Source organism: Sarcophilus harrisii, chromosome 4 (assembly GCF_902635505.1).
Source record: "Sarcophilus harrisii chromosome 4, mSarHar1.11, whole genome shotgun sequence".
Taxonomy (NCBI): Eukaryota; Metazoa; Chordata; class Mammalia; order Dasyuromorphia; family Dasyuridae; genus Sarcophilus; species Sarcophilus harrisii.
Window position 1 is genome coordinate 35,767,446 of NC_045429.1, and position 25,540 is coordinate 35,792,985.

Consider the following 25,540-nt stretch of genomic DNA (forward strand, 5'->3'; position numbering starts at 1 on the left):
CAGGAAAAGGGATTCTAAGAGAATTGTCTCAATCACAGCTGCAGATTCAGAGGAAAAGTGCACCCTCAAAGGCCACAATGTTTCTCCTACAATGAAGGGGAAGAAGAGTCTTGGTATGAACCAGACTGGGAAGAGGCCAGGATCCAGGAGAAAGTTGCAAATGTTCAAGTGAGAAGGGAGATGGAATGTGCCCCAGGAGGACCCTAAAGCTCCCATTTTGGGTCCCTATGTCCCTTTCCTTGTTATGGCTCTGCTCTGCAGTGGTGGTGGTTGAAAAGGGGGCCAAGAATGCTAAAAATCACAATTTTTCAGCCATCTATACAAATTAATGTAATTAATCCCTTAGTCTGGCTCCTGGCTTTCTTTAAGACCAGTTCAAATCCTGCTTTCTTTGGGAGGCCTGGCCACCATGTTCTTGCTATCTTCCCTCTAAGATGACTGTCCATTTACACTCTATATGTATGCACATAGTTCTTTCCATGTCTTCTCCTCCATTAAAACAGCAGGGTAGAGATCCTATTTTTATCAGTCAAAAAATGTATATTAAGGACTGTGGTGTTCTTCTTTTTCTATAATATGATGGTTCTCTGGGAGCAGGTTTCTTGGGGAGGTTTTCTGGAGGCAGCCTTAGTTTCAGTTCAGAGTAATAATCACTTCAAATACAGCCAGCTGATAAAATCCAAACGTTTATTTTCTCCTTCCTTGATTCCAAGAGCTCTTGCAGCTTGTCCTTTGCTTCTGCTCTAGCTCAATTCCGACTTGTGGCTTCTTCCGAACTGACCCACTTCACTAACTTAGCTCCTTTTTATGCTCTTTTAGAGGTGTGAACTCAAAGATTGACTCATCCTCTGAGAGAGTGGGATTATGGATTTCTGATTTGTGAATCTCATACTGAATACTGACTTGTGAATCTCCCAAAAGTGTGAATCTCCCAAAAGTGTGAACTCCAATGAGTACTTAAATACATTAGTGAGCTAGAGAGTTTGCTAAGTACCATGCTGAATTAGGCAACTGACATCACTTTGTAAGGATTCTAACAAAGGACTTCTTACTTGTGCTGGGAATACAAAGGAAAAGATATTTCCTTCCCTCAAGTAGCTTACAATCTAATAGAGAAGACAACCCATAAAAGGAAACTGAAAAGCCATTCTGTGTCTGGCATATTAATATGATGATGCCTTTTCGTGACCCCATTTGAGGTTTACTTAGCAAAGCTACTCGAATGGTTTGCCATTTCCTTCTCCAGCTTATTTTACAGATAAGGAAACTAAGGCAAACAGTTCAGTGACTTGCTCAGGATCATACAGCTACTAAGTATCTGAAGATGGGTTTTAACTCAGAAAGTTGAGTTCTCCTGACTCCAGGGCAGATGCTCTATGCACTATGGACCACCCAGTTGCTCTTCAAACTGTGTCTATGCATTGGGGGTGGGAGGAAAGGGAGCGACTATGTCTGACTCAGGTGATATGTAGGTTAGTTCCAGAAATATATTTTTTTTTCCTTTATCATTCTTTTAAAAGATTTGGTATTTAAATTCAGATCCTCCTGGCTTCAGGGCTAGCACTCTATCCACTGTGCCATCTAGCTGCCCCTAAGAGATGACTTTCAAGATGGGAATGGGGATGGGAAGATATGTTCAGAAATGAAGCTGATGTAAAAACAAAAGATACAAATAAAAACTGAATAAGCTGAGATGATATACTCTGCTGTAAAACACAATTTACAAGAGCCTACTTGAGTTCTTCTTAAGCTTTTATTGATTATATTCTTTATATGGGTATAGCTTATCATCATAAAGATTTTGTAGCAAGAAGAAACTAACCACATTGGCCAGTTAGCTATTGATGTCTTCCTGGTTTCTTTTCTTTTTCTTTTTATTTATTTATTTTTTTTTGTAATAAGATTCATGATTTTCTCCCCAAGAGTTTAATACTGATTCCTCGGAATCCTTAAAACTGAGTACCTACAAAGCAAACATCCTATGGTGTTCTCTTCTTTTTTATAATATATGATGGTTCCCTTTGGGAGCAGATTTCTTGGGGAGGTTTTCTGGAGGCAGCCTTAGTTTCAGTTCTGAGTAATAATCATCCAGATGACAAAATCCAAATGTTTATTTTCTCCATCCAAGTCTTGTCTCTTTCCTTGGGCCCGGGTAGCTTTCTTAGAGGCCTCTCTGCCTCCTTGGTTCCAAGAGCTCTTGTAGCTTGTCTTTTAGCTCTTCCAGCTTCTGCCTCTAGCTCAACTCTGACTTATGGATTCTCAATCTCCAACTGACGCTCCTGACTGAGCTCAGCTGTTTTTATGCTCTTTTAGAGGTGTAAACTCAAAGATCCTCCTCTGAGAATGGGATTATGGGAGGTATGAATTTGGATATCTCATACTGAGCCCTGAAATCTCCCAAACGTGTGAACTAACGTGTGAGCTAATGTGTGAACTCTCAAAGGTGTTAACTTAAGAATTGTTTCTATCAATTCCATTGAGTTATCACCTAGTTTCAATTTCTGGCTCATAACACCTCCACTGTAGATTTTTGGTCTAGTGCAGCTCTTCTTCTTTCTGTCTTTTTTTTTTAATTGCCATTTTTATAGCTTAGGGGACTGTGGTGTTAGAATATGAATCTCATTGATAGAGAAAATCTTATTATAGGAATTCTTGTGGATCTTATTTTTTTCTGTTCATTATCCTTCCAGTTTTGTAAAGTCTTTAAGATGATCTGGTTTCCTTGGATCTCTTCTGTGTTTTCTGCAAAAATAGTTTTTTGGGTTTTTTTTAACTCCAGGAGATGATAACTGCTTATAATCTTACACAAGATACTACAAAGGGCTTTTTAAAAGTTTGTATTCCAAGTCAGTGACTAAGAATTCGTGAATTTCAATATTTATTAAATGCTGTGTTTTTATGTCCTACATTTGTACTTGACATGGAAATTAAACATTTTCTGGTTGAGGTACTTCCTAGGTCCTTTGATCATGTTGTTATGGTGATCAATTTATGCTGGTTAAATGTCCTTAGAAATGGGGACATTGTGTGTCCCTACCGCTCTTTAATCCTTCTCCTATTTTTGCTATCAATAGCTTGTTGAAACAAATCAGATTGAAACTATCTCAATTGTTCATATTTTACTTTTACTTTTAATACCATATTAATTTGGATCTTTTAAGATCTGATAAATGTTGAAATACGTATAGAAGAATTGTACATAGTTAACATTTATTGATTACTTGCTGTTTAGGAAAGGGGGTGAGGAAAGGAAGGGAAAAATTTTTGGAACACAAGGTTTTGCAAGGGTGAGTGCTGAAAACTACCTTTGCATGTGTTTTGAAAATAAAAAGCTATTATTTAAAAAAAAGATCTTCATGTCCTAGTTATATAAGGATAGCTGACTCAAAATGGCTTCCACATTAGTAGTCAGTCATTTTTTCTATTAAAATATAATAATTTTCATCATTAGTGATATTATTTAGATTGTCCTTCTTGATTCTTCTTGAAGACTGTAACCATGATATATAACCATGAGAGTTCTGTATACTCTGAACACCCTTTTTCTCATTTCTTGCTTATGATCTTTGTGCTCTCTCATTTTCTCTCTTCTCTTTTCTTTCTCTATTTTCTGTCTCTTTCCCTCTTCTCTCTCTCTGAAGCAAAGCTCAAGTATAATTATGTATGTGTATGTGTGTATATAGATAGATAGATAGATAGACAGATATAGAGAGATGTATGGATATATTTGTAAATATATCTGTATCACCAAGTATTTCCATACAGGTTAACTTACTATAGAGGGTCTTATCTAGGTCTTCATAGCAATTTTCTCTCTCTCTACATAGTTATTGATGCAAAAATTGCCATGATTTTAATAGTGAATTTTTTGGAAGCCACTTAATATGAGTTTTGTATTACAAAATGACTGTTTCCCATGAATTATTAGGGCAGCTAATAGTGAATAGAGAACTGGGCCTGGAATTGGGAATATTTAGTAGCTATGTGACTCTAAACAAGTCACTCACCCTGATTGCCTCCCAAAAAAGAGAGAGAGAGAGTTCTATCATCATCTTCATCTGATTTCCCCAACTCCTAGTACCTTTCTCAAACTATCTTGTATTTAACTATTTTGTATATTTTTCTATTTATTCAATGTGTGTGTATACATATACCTAGTGTGTTCTGAGTTCAAGTCCACTAGTTGTGTGAACCTGGGCAATCACTTAACTCTATTTATTTCAGTTTCCTCACCTGTAAAATGGGCTGGAGAAGGAAATGACATATAACTCTAGTATCTTTACCAAGAAAATCTCCCAAAACATCACAAAAAGTCACTTATGACTAAAATAACTGAACCACAACCAACAACAAAAACTGAGTAGTATTATTGCCAGTGATTCCTTATGCAAGGTGTTCCACTAAACTTTTCTATTTTTCAAACAGTACCAAAATAGTTTATTTTTTTCATGTGTTTTGGTGTTTTGTTTGTTTTGGAAACACCGAGGGTTAAATGACTTGCCCAGCTAGAAAATGTTCGATGCTGAATTTGAATTCAAGCCCTCCTGACTGCAGAGCTAGTGCCAGAACAGTTTTGATCATTATTGATCATAATTTAAGGTCTGTAATTTTCCCTGCATTCCCACTCCTCCTCCCAATATCTCTTGAGTTCCTAGATCTAAGGCGTTTTTTTCTCCAAATGAATTTTATCATTTTGTTTTGCTGTATAAATCACACCCTTGGCAATCTGACTGAGTTTTACAGTTTTTTAAGTTGACTAGAAGAGGTGGAAAATCCTAAAAACCTTCAGTGCTTGTTGTTTTCTGACTATTAAAAAAAAAAAAAACATTTGATTTGAAGAAACGAATTCCTATCTTAAAGACTATTTTTCTCTTGGAAAAGGCAAGAATCTAAGCTTTCTGATTTTTCATCCAAGATTATTTCTACTATCTCATTCATGCTTTCCTCTGCTACCCAAGATAACTGATATTCAGAACAAGCAAGATTTTAATAAATTTATTAACACCAACGAACAAAATTATATGGTGGGCAAGGAGCTCTATGTAGGCCCCAAATGGTTTTCATTAGTTTGTATGCACAGAGCAGGTCTGTAATAAATGTTGGATTGAAATAAGATTGTCACATGTTGCCTTCCATTGCAACTGGGGCCACAGAAACATGGCATTGTGAAGACTACTATATTTGGAGTGAAAAGTCCTAGGTTTGAATCCCAGTTCAGCTATTTACTATCTATGTGAACATTACTCCGTCCCACAATCTCATTTCTTCATCTTTAATATATAGAGTTTAGATTAGTTGGCTTCTGAGAGTCCTTTCAGTTCTAAATGATACAAATCAATGAGATGTTAAAGGGTCTTCTTGATATCGTGGGAACCCCAACAGTAGTAAATTCCCCAACACTTTTGAAGAAAGCCCCAAGGTACCTGGTCATGGGAATGATATAGTCAGTGACCTTAGGAATGTAGCTTTTGGAAACAAAGAGACATGACCTTGGAGAGTGTTGTGAAAGAAAGGGAGTTGGGCCTGTTATCTTTTTTGCTCCAAACTATGCTTCAAGGACATCTGCTTTATCATGCAAGAGTCTGGATTCAGATAATGAGCACTTCTTAGTTTCAGAAAAAAAGAAAGGCGGTCATTATCAAACTTCCCACCAATCACCTGAACCCCAATCCCATGATGTCATTTACCCTGTTCTGTTTTTTGTTCTGTACTCCCTAAATCCCTATAAATTTATCTGCTTGCTCTCTGCTTATTGACGTGTTCCTTTTTTGGAATTTAACCCACTTTAATTGGTATTACAATTATAATAAATTTTTTCCACTTGACTTAGAAATGATCTAAGCTTCCACATTCTTTTGGGACATTTGTGATACTGATCTGAAATTCTAATATATATATATATATATATTATATATATATATACATACATATATATATATAAAACATCTGAAACTCTGATATATTTTGGGGATCCCTGCATCCCAATATTCTGAACTTGTCTTTTTTAGTATTTTCAAAAAGCTCTGGACCTAGAATATGCAGGAGGCCCTGATTGTGTCAAGGATACCCCTCTTTCCCAGCAGATTTAATTTGTGGTTTGCATCCCAAGCTGGACTTCCTGTGTTTTCTTGGGATCTAAGGCAGTCTGTACTAGGCTGAGAAACTATGCCGCTTGCACCCTGTAGATAAACCTACCATCCAGTCTGACTTAACAGTCTAGAAGTTCCTAAAAGAAAAGAAGGGATTTTTGCCATCACTTTGATTCTCTTCTTCAAGAGAGACTTTCTTCCCCCCATCGCAAGCCACTCCCCTTTAGGTGAATTTTTCTCCTCCTTCCTTTCTCCTGCTGTTATCAATATGTAGACTTCTGTAATGTAAAAAAAATTTATGAATAGTCTGTCCTTCGCACCTCGGAACAAACTTTTATGACTTCCAAGGCACTCAAAGAGTGGGGAAGCAGGGAGAAAATCCAGCTGTCTTCTATTTAAACCAGACATTAAAGAGATTTGCAAAAATATGCTAAACTGCCATGTCTCCCTAATGTTGTTCTGTTTTGGAAAATAGTAATTATTATGCTTTTACAGGGAGCCTTTTCCAATTTGGCTTAAGTCTAGTGTCTTCCCTCTGCTAGTTATTTTTATTCTTCCTGGATAGAGTTTGCTTTTTAGATAAGTCATTTTCCTGTGAGATCATAAGCTCTTTGAGGGGAGGGACTGTCTTTTGTCTCCTTTATATCCTTAGTGTTTAACGCTGTGCTTAGCACATAGCACTTATTGTTTATTGATTACATAATATTATTGATCACAATATTTGTTGTTACTCAGTTGTGTCCAACTCTACCTGACTCTATGCGTTTTTATCACTAAGGTTTATTTCACAAAGACACTGGGGGAGTTTGCCATTCATTTCCTTCTCCGGGGTGTCCCCATTTTCTGAATGAGGAGGAGTTAAGTGACTCACCCAGGATCACACGGCTAGTAAGTGTGTGAGGTCATGTAAGTGTGGGAGGTCACGTGTTATAGCACATCTTCCTCCAGGCCTGGCGTTGTAGCCATTGGACTACCTGACTGCGCGCGCGCGCGCGCACACACACACACACACACACACACACACACACACACACACAATGAATAAATTATTATATTAGCATATAATTAGCATATAATTACGCAACGTCTTGATTGATGCTCCTATGTAATAAGACTGCCATTTCATAATTTATAAACATCTTTTAAGGAAGTATCATTTTAAATCTCCAGAATAGTAAAATATCGATGCCTATAAGACACATAAACCAACGTTCTTTGGGGTCCTCGATAATAAAGGGCCCTTCATGGACTGCCCTTACGGTGTCTGATTTCAGCAGCGACTGAGGGAGCGGCCACAGCTCTAGGAACCACCGCAAAAGCTTTTCCTCGACACCTTTTTCCTGCTTTCATTCAGGACAAGCTTCCCTCGGGGGGAGTCAGCGGACTCCCGGGAGAGGCCGAGTTAATGACCCCGGATGCGCGCAGGCGGAAGAAAAGGCGAAACATGTGCCCCGTGGAGCTTTTTGGCTCGTCTCCCGCTCCGTAGTCCGCGCGCCCTACTACGGCTGCGCGCTGTCAGTCTATAAAAGCGGCGGCGCCTGCGGCAGCCTGTAGTAGTCTTTCCCTTCTCTCTGCCTCGGCTTCCCCTTTTCCACTCTGCCTGGAGTCTCCGAAACCGTCGCCGCGGCCGCCGTCAAGATGGCGTCCACTAGCCGGTTAGTAAGGGCTGCCGAAAGCGGTCGGCCGCGAATTCTCCGGGGGGGCGGGGGCGCCGTGGCGGCGTTGCGGGGAGAGCGAGGCCGCGGAGGCGGGGCCGCAGAGGCGCCTCGGGGAGGGGAGCGGGGGCGCTGTTAGCCCCCTCCGGGGCTTCCCTCGGACGTTTTCTCTTTCCGCCTCGCTTCGGTCCCGGCGCGGACGCGGCCCGCGGGAGCCGCCCCGGAGAGAAACCTGTCCGAAGCCGGAGCGGGCCCTTGGGGGAGGGGGATCGCGGGCCAGGCTCGGCCCTTTGCCCCCGGGCCCGAGCCTCCGGGCAGCAGTCCCCCAGCCCCGGGAGGCCGCGGTGGGCCCTGCGAGCAGAAGCTGACCCCGAGTTCTCCGAGGATGGCCCGGCCCGGCCCGAGCAGCAGCGCATCCATCGGGCCCCGCACCTGCACGCTTCTCTTCCTCCCCGCAGAGCTGCCGGTCCCCTGGCTGCGGGCCCCGATCTCCTTGTTTACGGGCTGGGCTCGGGGGGACCACTGCCTTCCTCCTGGAAGTGGGTGTGGCCCTCAGGTGAGGGCGTGGGAGAACACTCGACAATCCAATCTGCTTAATGCGTTTCGTGCCTTCCCCTGCCAACCTGTACTTGTTAACCCGGCCGCTTAGCTTAGCAATTAACAAAACAAAACGAGAAGCTTCCCCGCGCTGTTAATACCTTTCTTAAGCTTAGGTGACATTGGGGGCTGAATTTTGTTGGGAAATACTGGAATACAGGGCGGTTGCCCATCCAGTCAAAGAGCGTGTGACGCTCGCTGCTCATTGACTAAGGAGGGCTGTGCATAGTTTGTGGGTCCCCACTAATCGATTCCTCCTGAATTAGTACCTTCGTCTAAGAAAGGCGAGAGAGTGGGAAAGCCGAATGTGTTTACGTTGCTCCTTTGAGCTATGAATAGCTCAATATAAATAAATATAAATTTCCTTAAAGATCCATGTTCTCCAAAGGAGTGAGGGGTTTCTGCATTCCGCGTTGACTTGGATTTCACCTTCTGGGTGTACAAACCTGGGCTGGGCGCTGGGAGGGAGTCCTCCCTCTTGCAGCTGGCCACAACCTGGAACAAGGTTGGAAATTGAGAGGCCATTTGCTGCCTGTTGCTCTCTATCATGGACTTATCTACCTCAGATTCTCTCTCTCTCTCTCTCCGTCTCCCTTCCCCATTATCTTTTGATGCTATGTAATTGTTAATTCTTTTATGCTTTTGTGGTAGTTTTAATTACAGGTCATGGAGATTTTATTTACCTTTTATTTGTGGTGAAGAATGAGAATGGAGTAGAAAAGTTAATAGTATAATTCCAAGAACATTTAAGTTTTGCAGGAATAATCAGAATCTTTTTATGTTATCGTTTTGACACAAAATTGTGTTGGAATATAGTGCACTGGGAGTCACCAGACCTCAGTTTCCTCATTTTGTAAGTGAAGGTGTCTGAACAGATTGATTTCTAGTGCTTCCAGAAAAATCTATGAAATTTTGAAAATTAAACTGTGAGTTGTTATGTGTATTCTTTGAGAATAAATTCTGAAGCTGGCCCAGGTTAGTAATAAAGTATATTTGTATATATAGTAATAGTCATCGAGATATTTGATGCTGTAGTTTGTGAAAGTCTTTTAGTGAGCTTAAGTAACAGCTTTGAAGAACCAAAATACTTTGCATTAGTCTTTTATGGCTTTTGTTTTTTATTCAAGAGGATACTTGCTATTCAAAAAGAGTTTTTATTTCTCTTCGAAAGGGATCTATAAATGGAATATAAGTGATAATTGAGACAATAATATTTGGATCTTAAGAGGTTAGGGAAGGCAGTTTTTAAAATATGAATGTTTAAACTTTTCTGATTTAAATTATTAATGTTCTGTCTTTAGCAAATCTTATGGCTAAAAGGCTCATCTTTAAATGTCATCTAGTAGGTATCCACATATTTGATTCTACCTAAGCAAAATTACTAGAATAAGTGACAAGTACCAATATTAACAATTTAGCTTTTCTTTTCTTATTTCTCTCTTTTCTTCTTCTTTTTTTTTTTTTTGACAAGAAACCATGTTACCTGGAAAATTAGCCACTGAATTAATTCAGTTAAATTGCTTAACTATAACTTGACAAAGTTTGCAATTTCTTTTTGTAGTGGTGGTTAATAATCATCACATCCTTTAGGAATAAGTGTTTAAGTAAAGCAGTATTTGTACTCTAGACCAATGATGTCCAAACTTTTTTGATCACTCTTATTAGTGAAAAAAATTTTGAGCATGTACCTTCAATATTTGTACTTTTGTAAAACCTTTAGGTTTTAATATACTATATACTTTATAAATTACACAAAATACAAATTATGATGAAATGATATTTTGTATTTTAATGATATAAAACCTTTTCTATTAATAATCAGTATTTTTTTATGAAAGCAACATAAATTTTTGTGTATGTCCTAATAGTGAATTTAACAACATTTTAGCAGAAATAATTTTTTTTCCATTGATATTTATTAGGTACAGAGCAAAAAGTAGTAAAAAGTCTGACTTCAACTCCACACAATGTTATTTACAGTTGTTCCTTATTCGTTTTTTGATTAAGGAATATTATAACATCCGTATTTGTTCACATTTATATATTTTCGTTGCTAATATTTATGGGTGTGAGGTGCAGAAAGAAGGCCTCTGGCTGGATTTTAAAGAGGGTTTAAATAAGGCTACAAAGCTGAGATGGTACAGTCTTGTAAAGGATTTTTAACTGTCAAAGAGAAAGACTTGTATTGAATCTTGCAATCTCTGAGTCTATAGAGGAAGGAAGAAAAGAAGGAAGTAAGCAGTTATTAAGCACCTACTATGATGTTGAGTGCTTCTTAAGTATTCTCATTTGATTCTATGGACCACTCTGAGGTGTAGGTGCTTTTATTATCTATCCCCTTTCTACAGATGAGACTCCAGGACCAGCTCCATATCCATTGCTACTAGAGTTGGGGGAGGGAGGTGAGAGCTAGTAGTGTTGACATGGTCAGGTCTGCATTTCAGGAAAATCACTTTGGCAGGTATGTGGAAGATGAATTTAGAGTAGGGATGACAGACTTAAGGTGGGGAGGCTAATTAGTCTTTGCCCAATTGTTATTTGGGGTGGGAAGGACTCGGTATGCTGGGGGGGAAAGGAAATGAATTGGAGTATTGGTGGGGTGATGTAGTAGAAGTAGGTGCATGATTGGCTGTGAAGAAAGGTGGGACTATGATATTGCATCACCATCCCATTTGTGAATTTGCATTCCATATGCACTCTGTGGTCTGTTTTCACTTCCTATGGCACCTACTTGGGAGTCTGCTGGTCCAGATTCGGGTGTCAGAATCAGATTGAAATGGGCCACTAAAATGAATGTAAGCATCTTTGCTGACTGCATAGATGTAATGTTGTCTGTTTTGTTGTATTTTTATTTTAATCTGGTTGGGTACACTGTCTTTGAGTTTCCTGGTTTGGAGCAAAGCTTCTTAAAACTGGGTTGTGATGCCATATGAGATCACATAACTAAATGTGTAGGTCGTGAAAAACTGGACAATGCTAACAGCTTTCTGAATGTAACAACCAAAAATTAATTCAAAATCAAATACATAATGAATCCAATGTGTTTCTGGAAGTACTTGCTTAGGTTGCATTATGCGATTTCACTGTAGCCTTGGTTCTGAACACACAAGGATCTCACACTTTGCCCTGTGCGTGCATAAATGCTGCTAGAAACACTTCAGCTCAGATTTGACTTGGTGTCCTGTAAAAATGTCTTGAGCAAAAAGGGATCAGGAGTGGGAAAAGTTTTAAGAAATCTTGGTGTACACAATGGTTTACATTTTTAAAATCTTCCCTTTTGATATGATTTTTTTTTAATTGCTTTTAAGAATTTGGGATTATTATTTTAATCTTCAGTGTCAACAAATCAAGATGGCTCTAGTAGAAAATATGCTTTGGATTCTACTTGTAAATACAAAAGAATATAAAGAAATGTAGCATAAGTGTTTTTGTTAATAAGTTAGAAGGTGCATTTAAGTTATGATAGTAGAAGGGTATTCAAAAGCCTCCCATTTAAATACTTTTATCTTTTCTTGCAAAACAAGTAAGATTTGTTGAAGATGATATTTATATTCAATTATATTCATTAAATTATATTCAATTTTTTTTTTCCTTTTTAATTTAGATTGGATGTACTTCCAAGAGTTACATGTCCAAACCACCCAGATGCTATTTTGGTGGAAGACTATAGAGCTGGGGACATGATATGTCCTGAATGTGGACTGGTTGTTGGTGAGTATTTGCTGGCATTTTCATTAAGCCTGAGAGTGCTTATTCCCATGATGTATTAACAGAGGTTTCAAAGAGGGGCCCAGATTAGATTAAAATGAAATAGAGAAATGTTTGTCAAGTAAACATATAGTGCAATGTATTGTGCATTGGTAGCTTTCTAAGTCCCTGCAGCCAGCAGGATTCCTTTCTATCTGAACTTGGCACCACTGAGACAAATAAGATAAAAAATGAACATTTTCTTGTCAGCATTATATTCTGTCCAACAAAGATACTTGAAGCAACATGATGCAAATGTACTGTTTCTTATCAGTCATGTGGAGAACAGTGTGACTGATTTGGTCCTGAAATTCACAGTAAAAGCTAAAAGTGAAGAAACTTAGTAACCAATTTCACATTCTCTAGTTTTCTAGAATTAAGACTCAAGTAATAGGGGGGGAAACAAAAAAATACTGTTAGGGACATGAAATGGAGTGACCCGAGCTCTGTCTTATCTTGACCCATGGAATAAGATCAGTGCTGTGTGGAGGAACTTGACATGTTATGAATGTGCTTTATTATGCTTCTTGTGCTTTGACATTACCTACTTTTGATGGCAACATCATACTCCCTGGTATACTATAGGTATAGTATGTCTGGTATAAACATATCAAGCTGTGAACTGGGTACTTGGTTTACTTCTCTCAAACTTGAGATTTCTAGTATTTTCCCTTCCATGTCAACCCAAAAGGAAAGTTGAATATGCTATTTTCATTTAATTTTCAATTCTGGTCTTTATTCATGTCAAAAGGGTTAAAAATAAATCAAACTCATCATTTGATTCACCCATTTGCACTGTTGTCCCATGTCTATTTCTTTCCCCCTTCTCATCTCAGTGGTTGAGACCCATTTACACTCATTCCCTCCACTTTCTCCTCTTTGATGCAATTCTAACCCTCAGCAATCTGGCTTCTTGTCTCCATCCTTATTCTTCTTGAAGTCTCTGTATCCTTAAGGATTGTTAGGCATTCACTTCTCTTTAGATTTCTTTAACACTGGTATTTTCTGGTTCCCTTGGTTGGCCATACCCCTTATCAGTGATTCTTCATTATCTGTGTCATTTTTCCTAACATTGGATGTGTCCCCTGAGGCTCTGTCTCAGACCTTCTCTCTTTTCCTTTTCCTGTTGTCTTACTTGATGAGCTGCTGGGATCTTGGTTTTCCCAGACCTGTAAATGTAGTCTTTTTCTCTCACCTTACATCTTGGACAGCTTAGATTTCCTCCAAACATCTCGGATTTGGGACATCTAAACCAGAACTCATTATCTCTTGTGCCCAAGCTCGCCCCTGTTTTTAGCACTCAATCACCCAGGCTCACTGTTGTGAGCACTGCTCCTTTATCCTCGCCTCATATACTATTTTTTGTCTTCACAACTTCTCATGTAAATCCATACAGCCACTTCTATAGTACATCTCCATTACCTCTTGCCGGAACTATTGCAATTAATAGTCTTTTTCTTATTCAGTAACTGCAATGGCTCCTCATCTCCAAGATCAAATATAAACTCCTCTGTTTGGCCTTTAAAACCCTTCATAAACTGTTCTGAAGACTGAAGACTCCATCACTGCATTGACTACTCCTCATCCCTGGAATTTCCCTCTTTGCTTACCTTCACTTCCTGAATTTCTTGGCTTCAAGTACTTCCTTCTGCAAAAGACTTTTCATTCTTCTACCTTCCTCTTCCTGTTTCAAGTCAATTCCCTGACCCTATACCTAGAAAAAGATAATGTACTTGAGAGCCATTGTGGCTTCAGAAGGGGCCAAGGAAGAGTCTATATAGTGTTAACTGCCCAGCAACTCCAGGAAAAATGCCAGGAGCAGAACACAGGTGTGCTACGTGTTCAGCATTGTAGATCTGACCAAGGCCTTTGATATGTCAGTCATGAGAACTTATAAAAAACCATATCACAATTTGGTTGCCCAGAATTCATTAATATAGTATGTCAATTTCATGATAGCTTGCTTGCAAGCAATGGACAATGCTTCTGGACAATGGACACTGCTCCTGAGCTTTCCCCATCACCAGTGGAGTGGGAAAAAAAAAGGCTGTGTGCTCTTTCTCATGATTTTTAGTTTGTCTTCAGCCATGTTGCCAAATGCCTTCAGTGAGGACAAACATGAATTGGTCAGCTACCACACTGGTAGTAAATTCTTCAACTTGGAAAAGGCTAAAAGCCAAAACTAGTGGAGGGAGTGTTGATGCCTAATTTTTGGTTTGCAGATGATTGTATACTCAACACAGCCTCTGAAGCTGAAATGCAACAAAGTATGGATTGATTCTCTGCTGCTTGTGCTAATTTTGGCCTAAGAATTAACACCAAGAAAACAAAGGTCTTCCATTAGCCAGCACCACATATCCATATGTGGAACCAGTTTTGAATGCTGTGGAAAAAATCTTTCCTTGATGGTAGATTTTCTAGGAATATCACATTGATAATGAGACTGACACGGGCATTTCCAGAGCTAGCTCAGCATTTTGGAGGCCCTGAAGGAAACTGTGGGAGAGGAGAGGTATTAGACCTCCTGTTTACACTGTGTACACATGTGTGTTCATGTACACATATGTGAGTGTATGCATACGTGTGTACACACGTGTGCTAAGTACTGTTGATATTAGCAAAGGCAAACCTAACCTTAGCCCTCAGGGAGTTGACACATCCTGGGAGAGATAATATACAAATAATTATGGATAAAGATAAGATACTTATTACATGTAACATATAATGTTCAGAGCTCTTTATACATAATATCTTATAAAATATATATGCCTATCAAGTACATCTTTACTTGCATATCATATCCCTCATTAAGATGTTGGCTCCTTGAGGTCTGGAGCTAGGTTTACCTTTGGATCCCCAGCATTGTAGTAGTGCCTTGATCTGTGCTTGGTGACTGATTTTTATAACCTAATCACCTATGCTTTTTTGAATACAAATTTTTAAGACCTAATGCTTAGAAAATGCAATAAAGGCTCTTTCTGGTTTCCACTTGAGGATTGTTTCCCCATTTGCAATTCGTAGTTGTTTTTATGATGAAAGTACAAAATGTAACTTTAATTTTAAAATATGTTATAGAATTATCCAACAGATGTCAAATTAGGTAGATGTCACTTCACAACAAAATCCAAGGATGGGCAAAAAACCTGGGGATAAGTTTGAATAATACCTTGCTAAGGAAATCCTTAAGAGTCTGGAGAAACTCTCAGAATCTACAATTTAGGCTCTGTTCCTGGAGTCTAAACAACACAAGTTTTGTTCTTAGGTAAATTCCTTTTTAAGTATTTCTCTTCAGAAACCACAAAACAAATTTGGGTAGTGACCTTGGTCAATAAGAAAGGGTCTTATTAAAATCCATTTGTCAGATTTGGCTTTTTGTTACTTGGCAACTGCCTTGTGTTGTCTGTGACCAGCTCAATCCATGAAGTGAAGAAGGGCTCAAGCTGGGAAAATATTCTGTAATTCATTGAGGAGATAATATTTACACTTCTTTACATTTAAAATGATGTTCTGATGTCTGGATTCAAATCTCTGCACATCATCTATTTTCTCTGATGAACAACTTGAAGGAAAATCACTCAGACCATCGACTGATCCTGTTTACTGGTTTGTTTGGTTTTTTAATTGCTTGAGAACTTAGAATATTTTGATTTTAAATTGTAATGTGAATGCTGAAAGTCAGTTCAGAGAATATGGTTTGGTCATTTTGAGGTGTTGAAACAGTTTGAATTACTGCAGATCAATGGTATGGTAATTTAATAGTATTCTTGTTTATCTGAGTAATCAAGCTCTGAATCATCAATTCAGATTGTTCCTTATTAATATTCAGTTTTTGTTGAATTCATTATTTAAAATTTGAGGGTAAGTCCAGGATGTGAGGTTTAATTTCAAGATTGCCTCCAACTCTGTTTTAGTCCTGAAATTATGTGCTGTCTCACTTCTAGAGCCATGAAATCTGGCAACCCTCTGGAGTTGTACTTGGAAGTGTGAGGATGAATCAGACTTTCTAGACTTGCCTTTGTTCCTTGAATATATTTGTCAACAAATAAGCCAATGTGAATCACCAAGAGTCAGCTCACTTCAAGCCCTTCATGTGGGATTTACAGGCTTCTAATTGAAGTCTGTGTCAGTGCAAAATAGTACGAAAGCAGGATATGTAGAAAGTGCCATGGTATTGTTCTCCCATAGATAACAGTAAAAGGCTCAAACTGTATTAGCTGGATATCTCTGTACCTTCTCTGCCTATATAGTCTAAGTGAATGGCTATTAACAAGTCATTGAACCTTTCCATGAGGTTGTGGTGAGGCTCAAATGAGATCATGTATGTAAAGTCTTTGTAAATCTTGAAAGTAATCCATAGGTACTTGCCATTACTATTTCCTCTGCATTCCAACAGAGAATTTATTCCTTATCTTAGTGCTTGTTGGTTTGTTGGAAGTTGCTGGGCCAAAGAGACTAAAGTTCCTATCAATGAGCACAGGGAAAAAAATACTCAGTGCCTGGCCTACTAACTAGTTTATGTGTTATGTAATTAACACCTCATTTCTCCCCTTCCTCTGGTTACCTTTAATATATTGTAGAGTAACAACAATACCCAATCAACTTAATTTTCACAACTGGTTAGATTGATACTTGAACCCCAGTTACCCCTTCCACATCATTGGATTTGTGGGCACAGTGCTCCTTCTGTCTGGAAAATCCACCTAAAATTTAATAGCCATTTCTAAGAAGTAGGCTTCTAGCTTTGCATGTTTCCTTTTTTCCCCCTTGACATTATACAGAACTACATATGTAGTTTTTACATTTCTCATTTCTGAACTTATTGTCTTCTGCTGAGCTTCACATATAATTTGTGACTTTTGCACAACTCCCCAAAAGTTCTTATTTAATTTCTTATGACGATCCTCGATCTAGCAAAATCAAGATGAAGAATGTCACAAAGTGGAAAGGATACTAGTATTAAATATTCAAGAGTAGGATGTTACTAGCTTAAACTAGGGGGTTGAGAACTGTAGCTTTTTTTTTTTTTTTTTTTTTTTTTTTACTCCATTTTCTGTCCACATTTCTGTGCAAATTCTCCTACTTCCTTTTACAACACTATTACATTTCAGTTGTCCTAAACTTATTTAAAGTTGCTTGTGTTGAGTTTGCTGTATTTTTTGTGTGTGTGAACTAATTTTTTGATTTGTGAACTAAGATGAGATAACTTATTTCAAAGATAAATTAAGGAAGTAATCTGAGTGTTTCCCCTCAAGATCATCTGCTATTTGCAATCTTTATATTTTGTACAAACAGCTTTTTGCATGTCATCTCCCAATTAGAACATCATCTCCATGAGGCCAGGGACTATTTTGTTTGCCTTTCTTTCTATGCCTAGTCTTGGACATGGTGTCTGACATACAGTAAATGTTTAACAAGTGCTTAACAAAAGCTTAACATCAAGAAGGACTTGTACCACCAAAATTGAGTTATTGACTGCAGGTAAATTATGGGATGGAGAATGCATATTTCCTGTTTCCATATATTGAGTTTTAGTCTCTTTCATTTACTCATTTTCTTTGAATATTCTTACCTACTTTGAATTAATCCTTTTTAGCATGTGAATTACTTCTAACTGCTTACCAGATTCTCTTTGTTTAAATTCAATGACTTGACTTTTGGGATTTCTAAAATTCAGTATTTGTACCACTTTATTTTGGATTTGGGAGATGCACATTTTCCCCAGTACTTATTTGCAATTGAATAATTTCTTAGCATAAGACAGATTTAACTTTATGAATTTTTCTTCAACTGACTTAAATTCCAATTTTATTTGTGATAGATCATCTTTGATTTTCTTTTATTCTAAATTCTTGCCCTCTTGCAAAAGCTTCCTAACAACTGCCTGGTTTATTCTTTTTCTTTTCCGATAATGGTGTTTGGGATGACATAGACTAATTTTCCTAGAAGTATAGGGCTACAGATTTGATGTTTTTCATATTTAAGTAATTTTTCTTGGTTTCTGGATTTTTTTTGTAATATGGAGCCATTCATTTCAATATATTCATCCTGTGTCTTGGTGTGTACTCTGGGCACTATGGTGTATATGATAGATATGATAGAGAACTGCCCTAGAGACATTTGGTCTAAATTATAATAGGGAAAAAAAGCATATACATAAATAACTACTATTATAAAGAATGTTTTTGGTTGAATATAACCTCTTGAGAGCAGAGATTATTTAATTTTTGTATCTTCGGAGCTGAATAAGATGTCCTAAATGTAGTGTTTGCTTAATGTTTGTTAAACTGAGATAGGAGAGGCCCACTTCTGTAAAAAATTTAAAAAAAAAAAAATTAGTGGTGGCAAAAAATTGGAAATGGGGTCATTTGGGGAATGGCTGTGAATAAATTAAGTTATATGAATTTGACAGAATTTGTGCTGTAAGAAATGATGAATGTTTAAGGAGGGTGGCTTCAGAAAAACCCAGGAAGGCCTATAGGAGTTGATGCAGTGAAATGAACAGAACTAGTAAAACACTTTATAGACTAACAATAAGATATTAAAGAAAATCACCTTCGAAAGACTTAAGAACTTTGATCAACTCAGTGACCAACTGAAGTTTCAAAGAATGCTACTACTCCTAGATAGAGAGCTGATTGACTCGGTACAGATTGAAAAATAGTTTTTCTCTCATTTTTTTTTTTTGGGGGGGAGGGGCATGATTCATGCAGAATTTTATTTTACTTGAATTTACATATTTTTGTAGATTTTGTTTTTATTTCCTTCTCATTGGGTGGAGGGAAGGGAGAGAACTTAAAATACAATAAAATTGTATTTTAAGTTACATTTTAAAAGAAAACAAATACAGGAAAAATGCTGTGATAAATTTGGAGATTACTGTAGGGTGCCTGGGAAGGCTTCAGGGAGGAGGTGTGCCAACTGCCTTTTCAGTATCTCCATATTTTCTCCTCTCTCTGCAGTTTAGAACTTCATCCTTCCACTGATGCTGCTTTCCAAGTAACCAGTGGTTTAATTGCCAAATCTAATGTTCCTTTCTCATTACTTTCTTCTTGACCTTTCTATAGCATTTGGTAATCTTCATCACTATTTCCTGCATATTTTCTCCTCTCCCACATTCAGTATCTTTTCAGTTTTTGTAACAAAGATCTTTGTTACAAGCTTTGTCCTAGATCTTTTTGTTCTACAGTTTGAGCAGAAAATCCCACAACTCACATGAGTTCAGTTAATCCTATATAGATATGTCCTAGATTTCACTATCTGGTCCTAGTCTCTTTTCTGAACGAAGAGTTCTAAAATACCAGCTGTTTTTTTTAGAGATTTTGAACTTGGTGTTCTGTGGGATCTTAAACACATTAAAAAAAAGTCCAGTCTATTGCTAAAGAGGGCCCTTTTTACCTTCCCAATGCCCTTCTTTCCCCATCTTTTATGTGCCCTTCCTCTTCTTTCTGCTCATACAGCCTGCCAATCTAGTGGAGACCATGATAGCCTCTTCCCTGGATTATGGTTTATATGCTTGCTTCAGATCAACTCCCACCTCAGTCCATACTCTGCTCAATTGCCAGAATGAGGATTCTAAACTACAGAAGTGACCATCAGCCCCTTACTCAGTGAGACCTTGTTACCTTCAGGAGCAAGCTTAAAGTCTATTTTGTTCTGTTTTATTTGCCCTTCACCTACCCAGTGACCCAACTGCACAGTGCCAGGTGCTTTTTGGGGGGGCTCACTTCTAATGCCTGGAATGCTCTGTCCCCTCTGGTCCTTCACCTCATCTCCCAGACTTCTCACCACAGGTTCCTGCTTGTGCCCTCCTTTCCCAGAAGGCTGCTTTCTTCCATCTTTTCCTCCCCATCACCTTGCATCCACTTTGTAAATATATGGCATCCACTCCGTCATTAGTGTGATGATGACACCTCCATTGTGGATTCTCCCCAAGTGTGGTGACCATGTTTTTGCCTTTCTTTGTATTCTTAGCACTTAACTGACTGACTTGAAATAGTAGAAAATAATGGAAGTTGGGGATGGGGTGTAAAAAATAGAAGAAGGGATGATCAAAGATGTGGACGGAAGTGAGGACAGAGGCCAGGGCTCTGAGCCAGGCAGAACCAACAGAATTCAGTACTTGTTTGAATGGGGGGGGGGAGGGGGATTGAGGGGGAATCAAACTGTAGAATCAAGAGGAACATTGAGTTTTCTTGGTAAGTTCAGTCAAGTTGGCTGATCTTGTGTGTGTGTGGGGGGGGGGGGTCCTGGACCCCCATCAGCACTCTGGTGGAACCAATGGATTCTTTTTAAAGACCTAAATCAGAATTACAAGGTAACCATTACAATAAAGACTTCCTCCTTCCCCCCATCCAAATTTACCACTCTCATGAAATCTGTCTTGGACCCTGGTTTAAAAACCAGGCCAAGAAGAGGGTGTAGTGCCAAGAAAACTATGGTTTCCCCTTTTGGGATCCCTAAGACCCAGCAACTTTCTGTCCCTCTGAGATCTAGAAATTGGACTCAGACCCTTCTAGCAATGAAAAGTTTCAGATTTAGTTTGAATATCATAAAATGCCTGAGAATAGGGGCTCTCCCTCTTTAGTTTCTGAGGCCTGACCTGGGATAAGCACTGATGGAGTAGGGTCTTGGGAGCTGGAATCTCTTCCCTGAAAGGGAAGAAAAGAAAAATGTCCAGGGTTCAGAATCACTTGCTCAAGTGAATGTACAATGTATTTTCCACCAAACTATATAAAGTGTACATGTTTAATATTCTTTAACTTGGAGATGTTAACTTGCCTCCAGAGTAGGTAGGTATCCTTGTTTGTTTATGCAAGGGACAAAGGAATGGGGAAGTGTGTCTCGGTTTTTTTTTTTCCTTCTTGCCTATCTGTTTTTCCTCTTTTGTAGCATGAAGGACTTGCACTAGGTGGTCTCTTAAGTTCTCTTCAAGCTTGAGCTCTGGTATTGGCCCCCTGGGAGCTGTGGTACCAGCTAAAATTCTTACTTTTTAAATTATATGTGATTCCCACTGTGGTCCGCAACATTCTCCTGCCCTTTCTTGGCACTCCTCTTTATTTACAATTTTATCTTATTTCTCTCTCCAGGTATCCCACACTTCACTTTTGGCACTTGCCTACCAAGGAAAACCCTTGCTTTTTTTGTTTCCCAAGCCCAAAATGCTTGCCCAGAGCCTTTATCTTTAAAGGCTGAGCCCAAACATCATATCCTTATTCTCCTGGCTGTTCTTGAGAAACTGAGTTTTTTTCCTCTGAACTGCCTTAAAACTTTATTTTGGTCCTGCCTGGTCCTGCCCTCTTTGGTGAACCAGATCCCTCCTTTTCCTCCTTCATGTGCTCCTCCCCACAGTAGAAAATATCTTACAGGCAGAAATTTATTATTTGGATATCTGAAGATGCTCAGCAACATGTTAACTTGAATATAATAGTTACCTAATAGGTATTTTTTGGATGACTGCACAAAATAATTGCTAAGTTGTATGCTTCTGAATAAAAAGAAATTTAGCAATCATAATAGGCTGGAATAAGTAGGAAAAAAAAACAAAATAAAAAGTTGGGATTTGGTGTTTCTTGAAAGAACAATTAGGAAACTTGGTAACTGGGAATTGGATGAGAATGTTAAGGATAACAGTATTAATAAAAATGGGATTCCCTAGCATTGTGCCGATGGGGAGTAAAGTGGCACTGAGGAAGGCACATGTGGAAAGTAGGTGGCTCATGAAGCCAGTATATGGAGGCTCTTAAAAGCTGGGCAGGAGAGGTGATTAAGTCATCATAGACTTTTGAGCTAACCATTTATTCCCTGAACTGGAGTTCATTTGAAAGCTCTACCTCTTACTGCTCTGTGACCCTGGGGAAATCCCTTAACTCCATGAATTTCCCTTCCTTATCTGTGAAGTGACAATTTGGGATTAAGTTACTTCTGAGTTTGTTTCTTGCTTTAGGTCTATGATCCTGACAGATTATCGGTGAAGAGGCCAGAAATAAATTAACCGGGAGACTAATCATTGGACCAAACTAAATCACTTTGTACCTGTTTTTTACACATTAAAGCTACTTGGACAGAGGTCTTGTCTGTACTAGATTTTAAGCTCCTAAAGGGTATCATGTCTTATAGGTTTTTGTTGTGTTTTTTCTGTTAACCATGCATTATATATTGGAGTTTAGTGTGGATAAACATCTAATGGGATTGAATGGCTTAAATGAAATAAATTTGATGACTTGTAAAATACTGTGCAAATGTCAAAGTTGTGACAAGTTGGCTACAGGCAGTAATTGTAGACCTAAAGAGATCATGCTGAACTTGAGGGCAGAAAGGTCAGAATTCATCGACTGACTGATTGAGAGTATGAAGGTAAAGGAAGATGATTGTTAAAGCCCAAAATGAAAGCCAAGGCAGAGGCACCTGAGTGGACAGCCAGCCCAGCCTCCTACTCTGTGTAGAATCTTGTATCTCTTTCAGGTGATCATTAAACCTATTAGAAGCACACATACCACTGAAATTCAGATATCAAAGTTTATTGCAGTGTTTAGAGGAATTGGATGTTTCTGGCTAGAAGCACTCCTCTCTAGGAAGAAGGGAGCACTGGATACAGAAACAAGAGAAACTACTGTTAATTCGGAGTGTTTCCCTTCCCCTAGAGCAGGGCTCCTCAAACTACGGCCCGCGGGCCAGATGCAGCAGCTGAGGACGATTATCCCCCTCACCCAGGGGTATGAAGTTTCTTGATTTAAAGGCCCACAAAACAAAGTTTTTGTTTTTACTTATAGTCCGGCCCTCCAACAGATTGAGGGACAGTGAACTGGCCCCCTATTTAAAAAGTTTAAGGACCCCTGCCTAGAGAATGGATTGGTTCATTCCCTTTTGGATTCTATCATCGCTTCCAGGTTGCTCCTAAGCATGTTTCCCCTCCCTAGTCATACATCCCATGTTCTATTAATGAATTTCTAATTTAATGCGATATGTTAGCTTATATGCATGAGGTTTATTAAACAAACACATTAAAGAAAAGCTTTCTCCCAGTTGTTGACCCTAGTCAGTTTAAGCCAGTTCCCAGCCTGGACCTCTATCAGAAATTTGTAGCTAAGTTATTAGTTTCTCCTTCTGAAAGCTCATTGGTCAGTGATACTTATTATCTTACATTACCTTGAAACTTGTCACATTCTGTGGAAACCTAAGATTGCCATGTTTCTCATTGTCTGCTCAAGGTTTTTGAGGAATTGAAACTTGTAACTGTTCTGTGGAAAATTAAGCCTGGCTAGCCTCTCACAAGTCTCTGCTCTAGTAACTGCATTGATGGGTTATTCATGACCTACTTAGGCAGCTGGGACCATTGCCCCACACTTCTCACTGTTAGGAGGCTCTTTTTATTGAATAGAAATTGTGTCCCATCTTTGGTACTAATTCTTGAATATATTTGGAAAGTAATACAGCTTTTGCTGGCACAAAAACACTCTTGTTCTTCCTATTTTGTGGATTGTTTCTTAAATTTGAGATGGCAAAACAACGAGGTGGGCTCCTGTAAACGAGTCCAAGTTAGGTGCAAGGTATGAGGCCATAAGGCACTAATAGAAAGGTGCCTTATGGAAGCCAAGGGGATGGATGAAGATGTGAGCAAGCAGTTATTCTCTCACCCCTTCTCGGCCCCCACAACCATCCATCATCACCTTGTACCACAACCGACTTGTGCTCCCTTCATTGTTAGGCTGCAAAGATCCAGCTTCTCCCCTCACCAGTCTTCCACTCAGTAACTGGAGTCTGAGCTGGCAGTGCCTGAACTTCTTGGACTCCTTAGCCTTTGGGATAAAATAGAAAGTCACTTTTGGCTTTTAAGGCCTCATAGTCTAACTCCATCTTACTTTCTTTCCTCCTCCCTACTCCTAATTATAAATCCTTCATTCCCCCTCTGGCAAGAGCAGGACTAGGCAGGACCAACACCTGGACTGGGGTTTGACTTATCCTCTTGTTTTTATTTTATGAATATTTCTCTTAGAGCTTAATTATATTATACCCCACCCCATTTACCTTTTGCACTTCTGTACAAGTTCTGTGAAATAAAGAACTATAATTTTGGGTGTTTTTTTTGTTTTGTTTTGTTTTTTGAAGTTTTTGTCTTCCTGGCTAAGATAGGCATGTAATTAAATTAGGCAGCATTTGGGGGTGGGGAGGGGAGGGTCCTGTGCTTGGAATGAGTTCAATTCCTACTCACTTTCGGGTTATGGGAGCCTAGGTAAGTCATTTCATCTCCATCTATTTCAGATTCCTCACCTATAAGGAGATAATATAACAGCACCACCCCCAAGCTTGTTGTGAGGATTAAAAGAAATAATATTTTAAAAATACTTAACACGGTGCTTATTACATGGTGGGTACTTAAATGTTTCCTAGCCCTAATTAATTCTTGTTGAAATTGAGAGCCATGAAAAGAACATTGATAAACATTTAAGAGTTAAGGATTCAAAAATTTTATTCCCTCATACCTCACAGAGGGAAGAAAAATGATGTAACTCCTTTACTACTGTTTTAAATACCTAATAAATGGGAAGTTAACCTACTCTAAGTAAGACTTAGCATAGTCGTACCTGATACATAGTATGAATACTTTATAAATGCTTTTTTCCTTGCAATACTAAATGCTTAAGTTCAGAGCACTGTTAGGAACATGAGGAGATTTCAGAATTCAATGAAAATTTAGAATGTCATTTCTTAAGTTTATTTAGTTAAAATTCCACTCAGATTTACCAAAGCAGATGCAGGTTTAAACCACTTAAAAGCTACAGCAACAGATTCTGTATAATTTTCTTTTGCAACTTTCAACATTTTATAACCTCCTAGATGTTAGGGAACTTTTTCATTTCTGACCTAGATTAAGCCCTTTCTTGAACTCTGACCTCAGTAGAGATTTCTCATTCTCTTTGAGGAGCATAGTTTTTTCCCTTGTTTTCTCTGAATGTTCCTAAAGAAAATAATTTGTTCCTTTATAGTTTTCTTTTGGGTCATGTACTTTGATGTTGATTCATTTTGTAGCTTTCCTTGTTCATCTTTTATTTGTTATTATTTCTTGTTTTAAAAACTAGTCACAATCTATTGTACAGTATCTGGCTGTTTTTTTTTTTTTTCTTTGAGAATTGGACATAATGAGGTTTTAATTGCTTGATTTGGTGATTTAAAACTAAAATTGACTTAGTAATTTGGGGGGGATGTTTATTTTTAAAGAGCTTGCTTATAAAGCAAGACTTTGCATTTATAATTAAGTGACTACATATAATCTTGCTAAAACTGGTATTTGATTTTTGTTTTATATGTTGAACACATTAAAATTGATCACTAGATGGCAGCATATTCATAGTTTTACTGGCAATTTTGTAGTTTGTGTTCATAGATTTTATAAGCTTGTGATCAAATGACTTTGGAAATTGTAGCTTTTTTTTTGTTGTTGTTGTTGTTGTTGCT

The 25,540-nt window shown here is 38.4% G+C and overlaps 1 protein-coding gene across 1 annotated transcript in view; it reads left to right on the top strand.

The window, feature by feature from the left end:
* Positions 1 to 7,225: 7,225 nt before the first annotated feature.
* Positions 7,226 to 25,540, top strand: part of GTF2B (general transcription factor IIB) — a 33,627-nt gene continuing 15,312 nt past the window's right edge. Inside the window, exons 1-2 of the mRNA XM_003767243.4 lie at positions 7,226 to 7,744; positions 11,946 to 12,052. Coding sequence (XP_003767291.3) covers positions 7,728 to 7,744; positions 11,946 to 12,052 — 124 coding nt within the window. The 5' untranslated portion in view covers positions 7,226 to 7,727. The remainder of the gene's footprint in view (positions 7,745 to 11,945; positions 12,053 to 25,540) is intronic.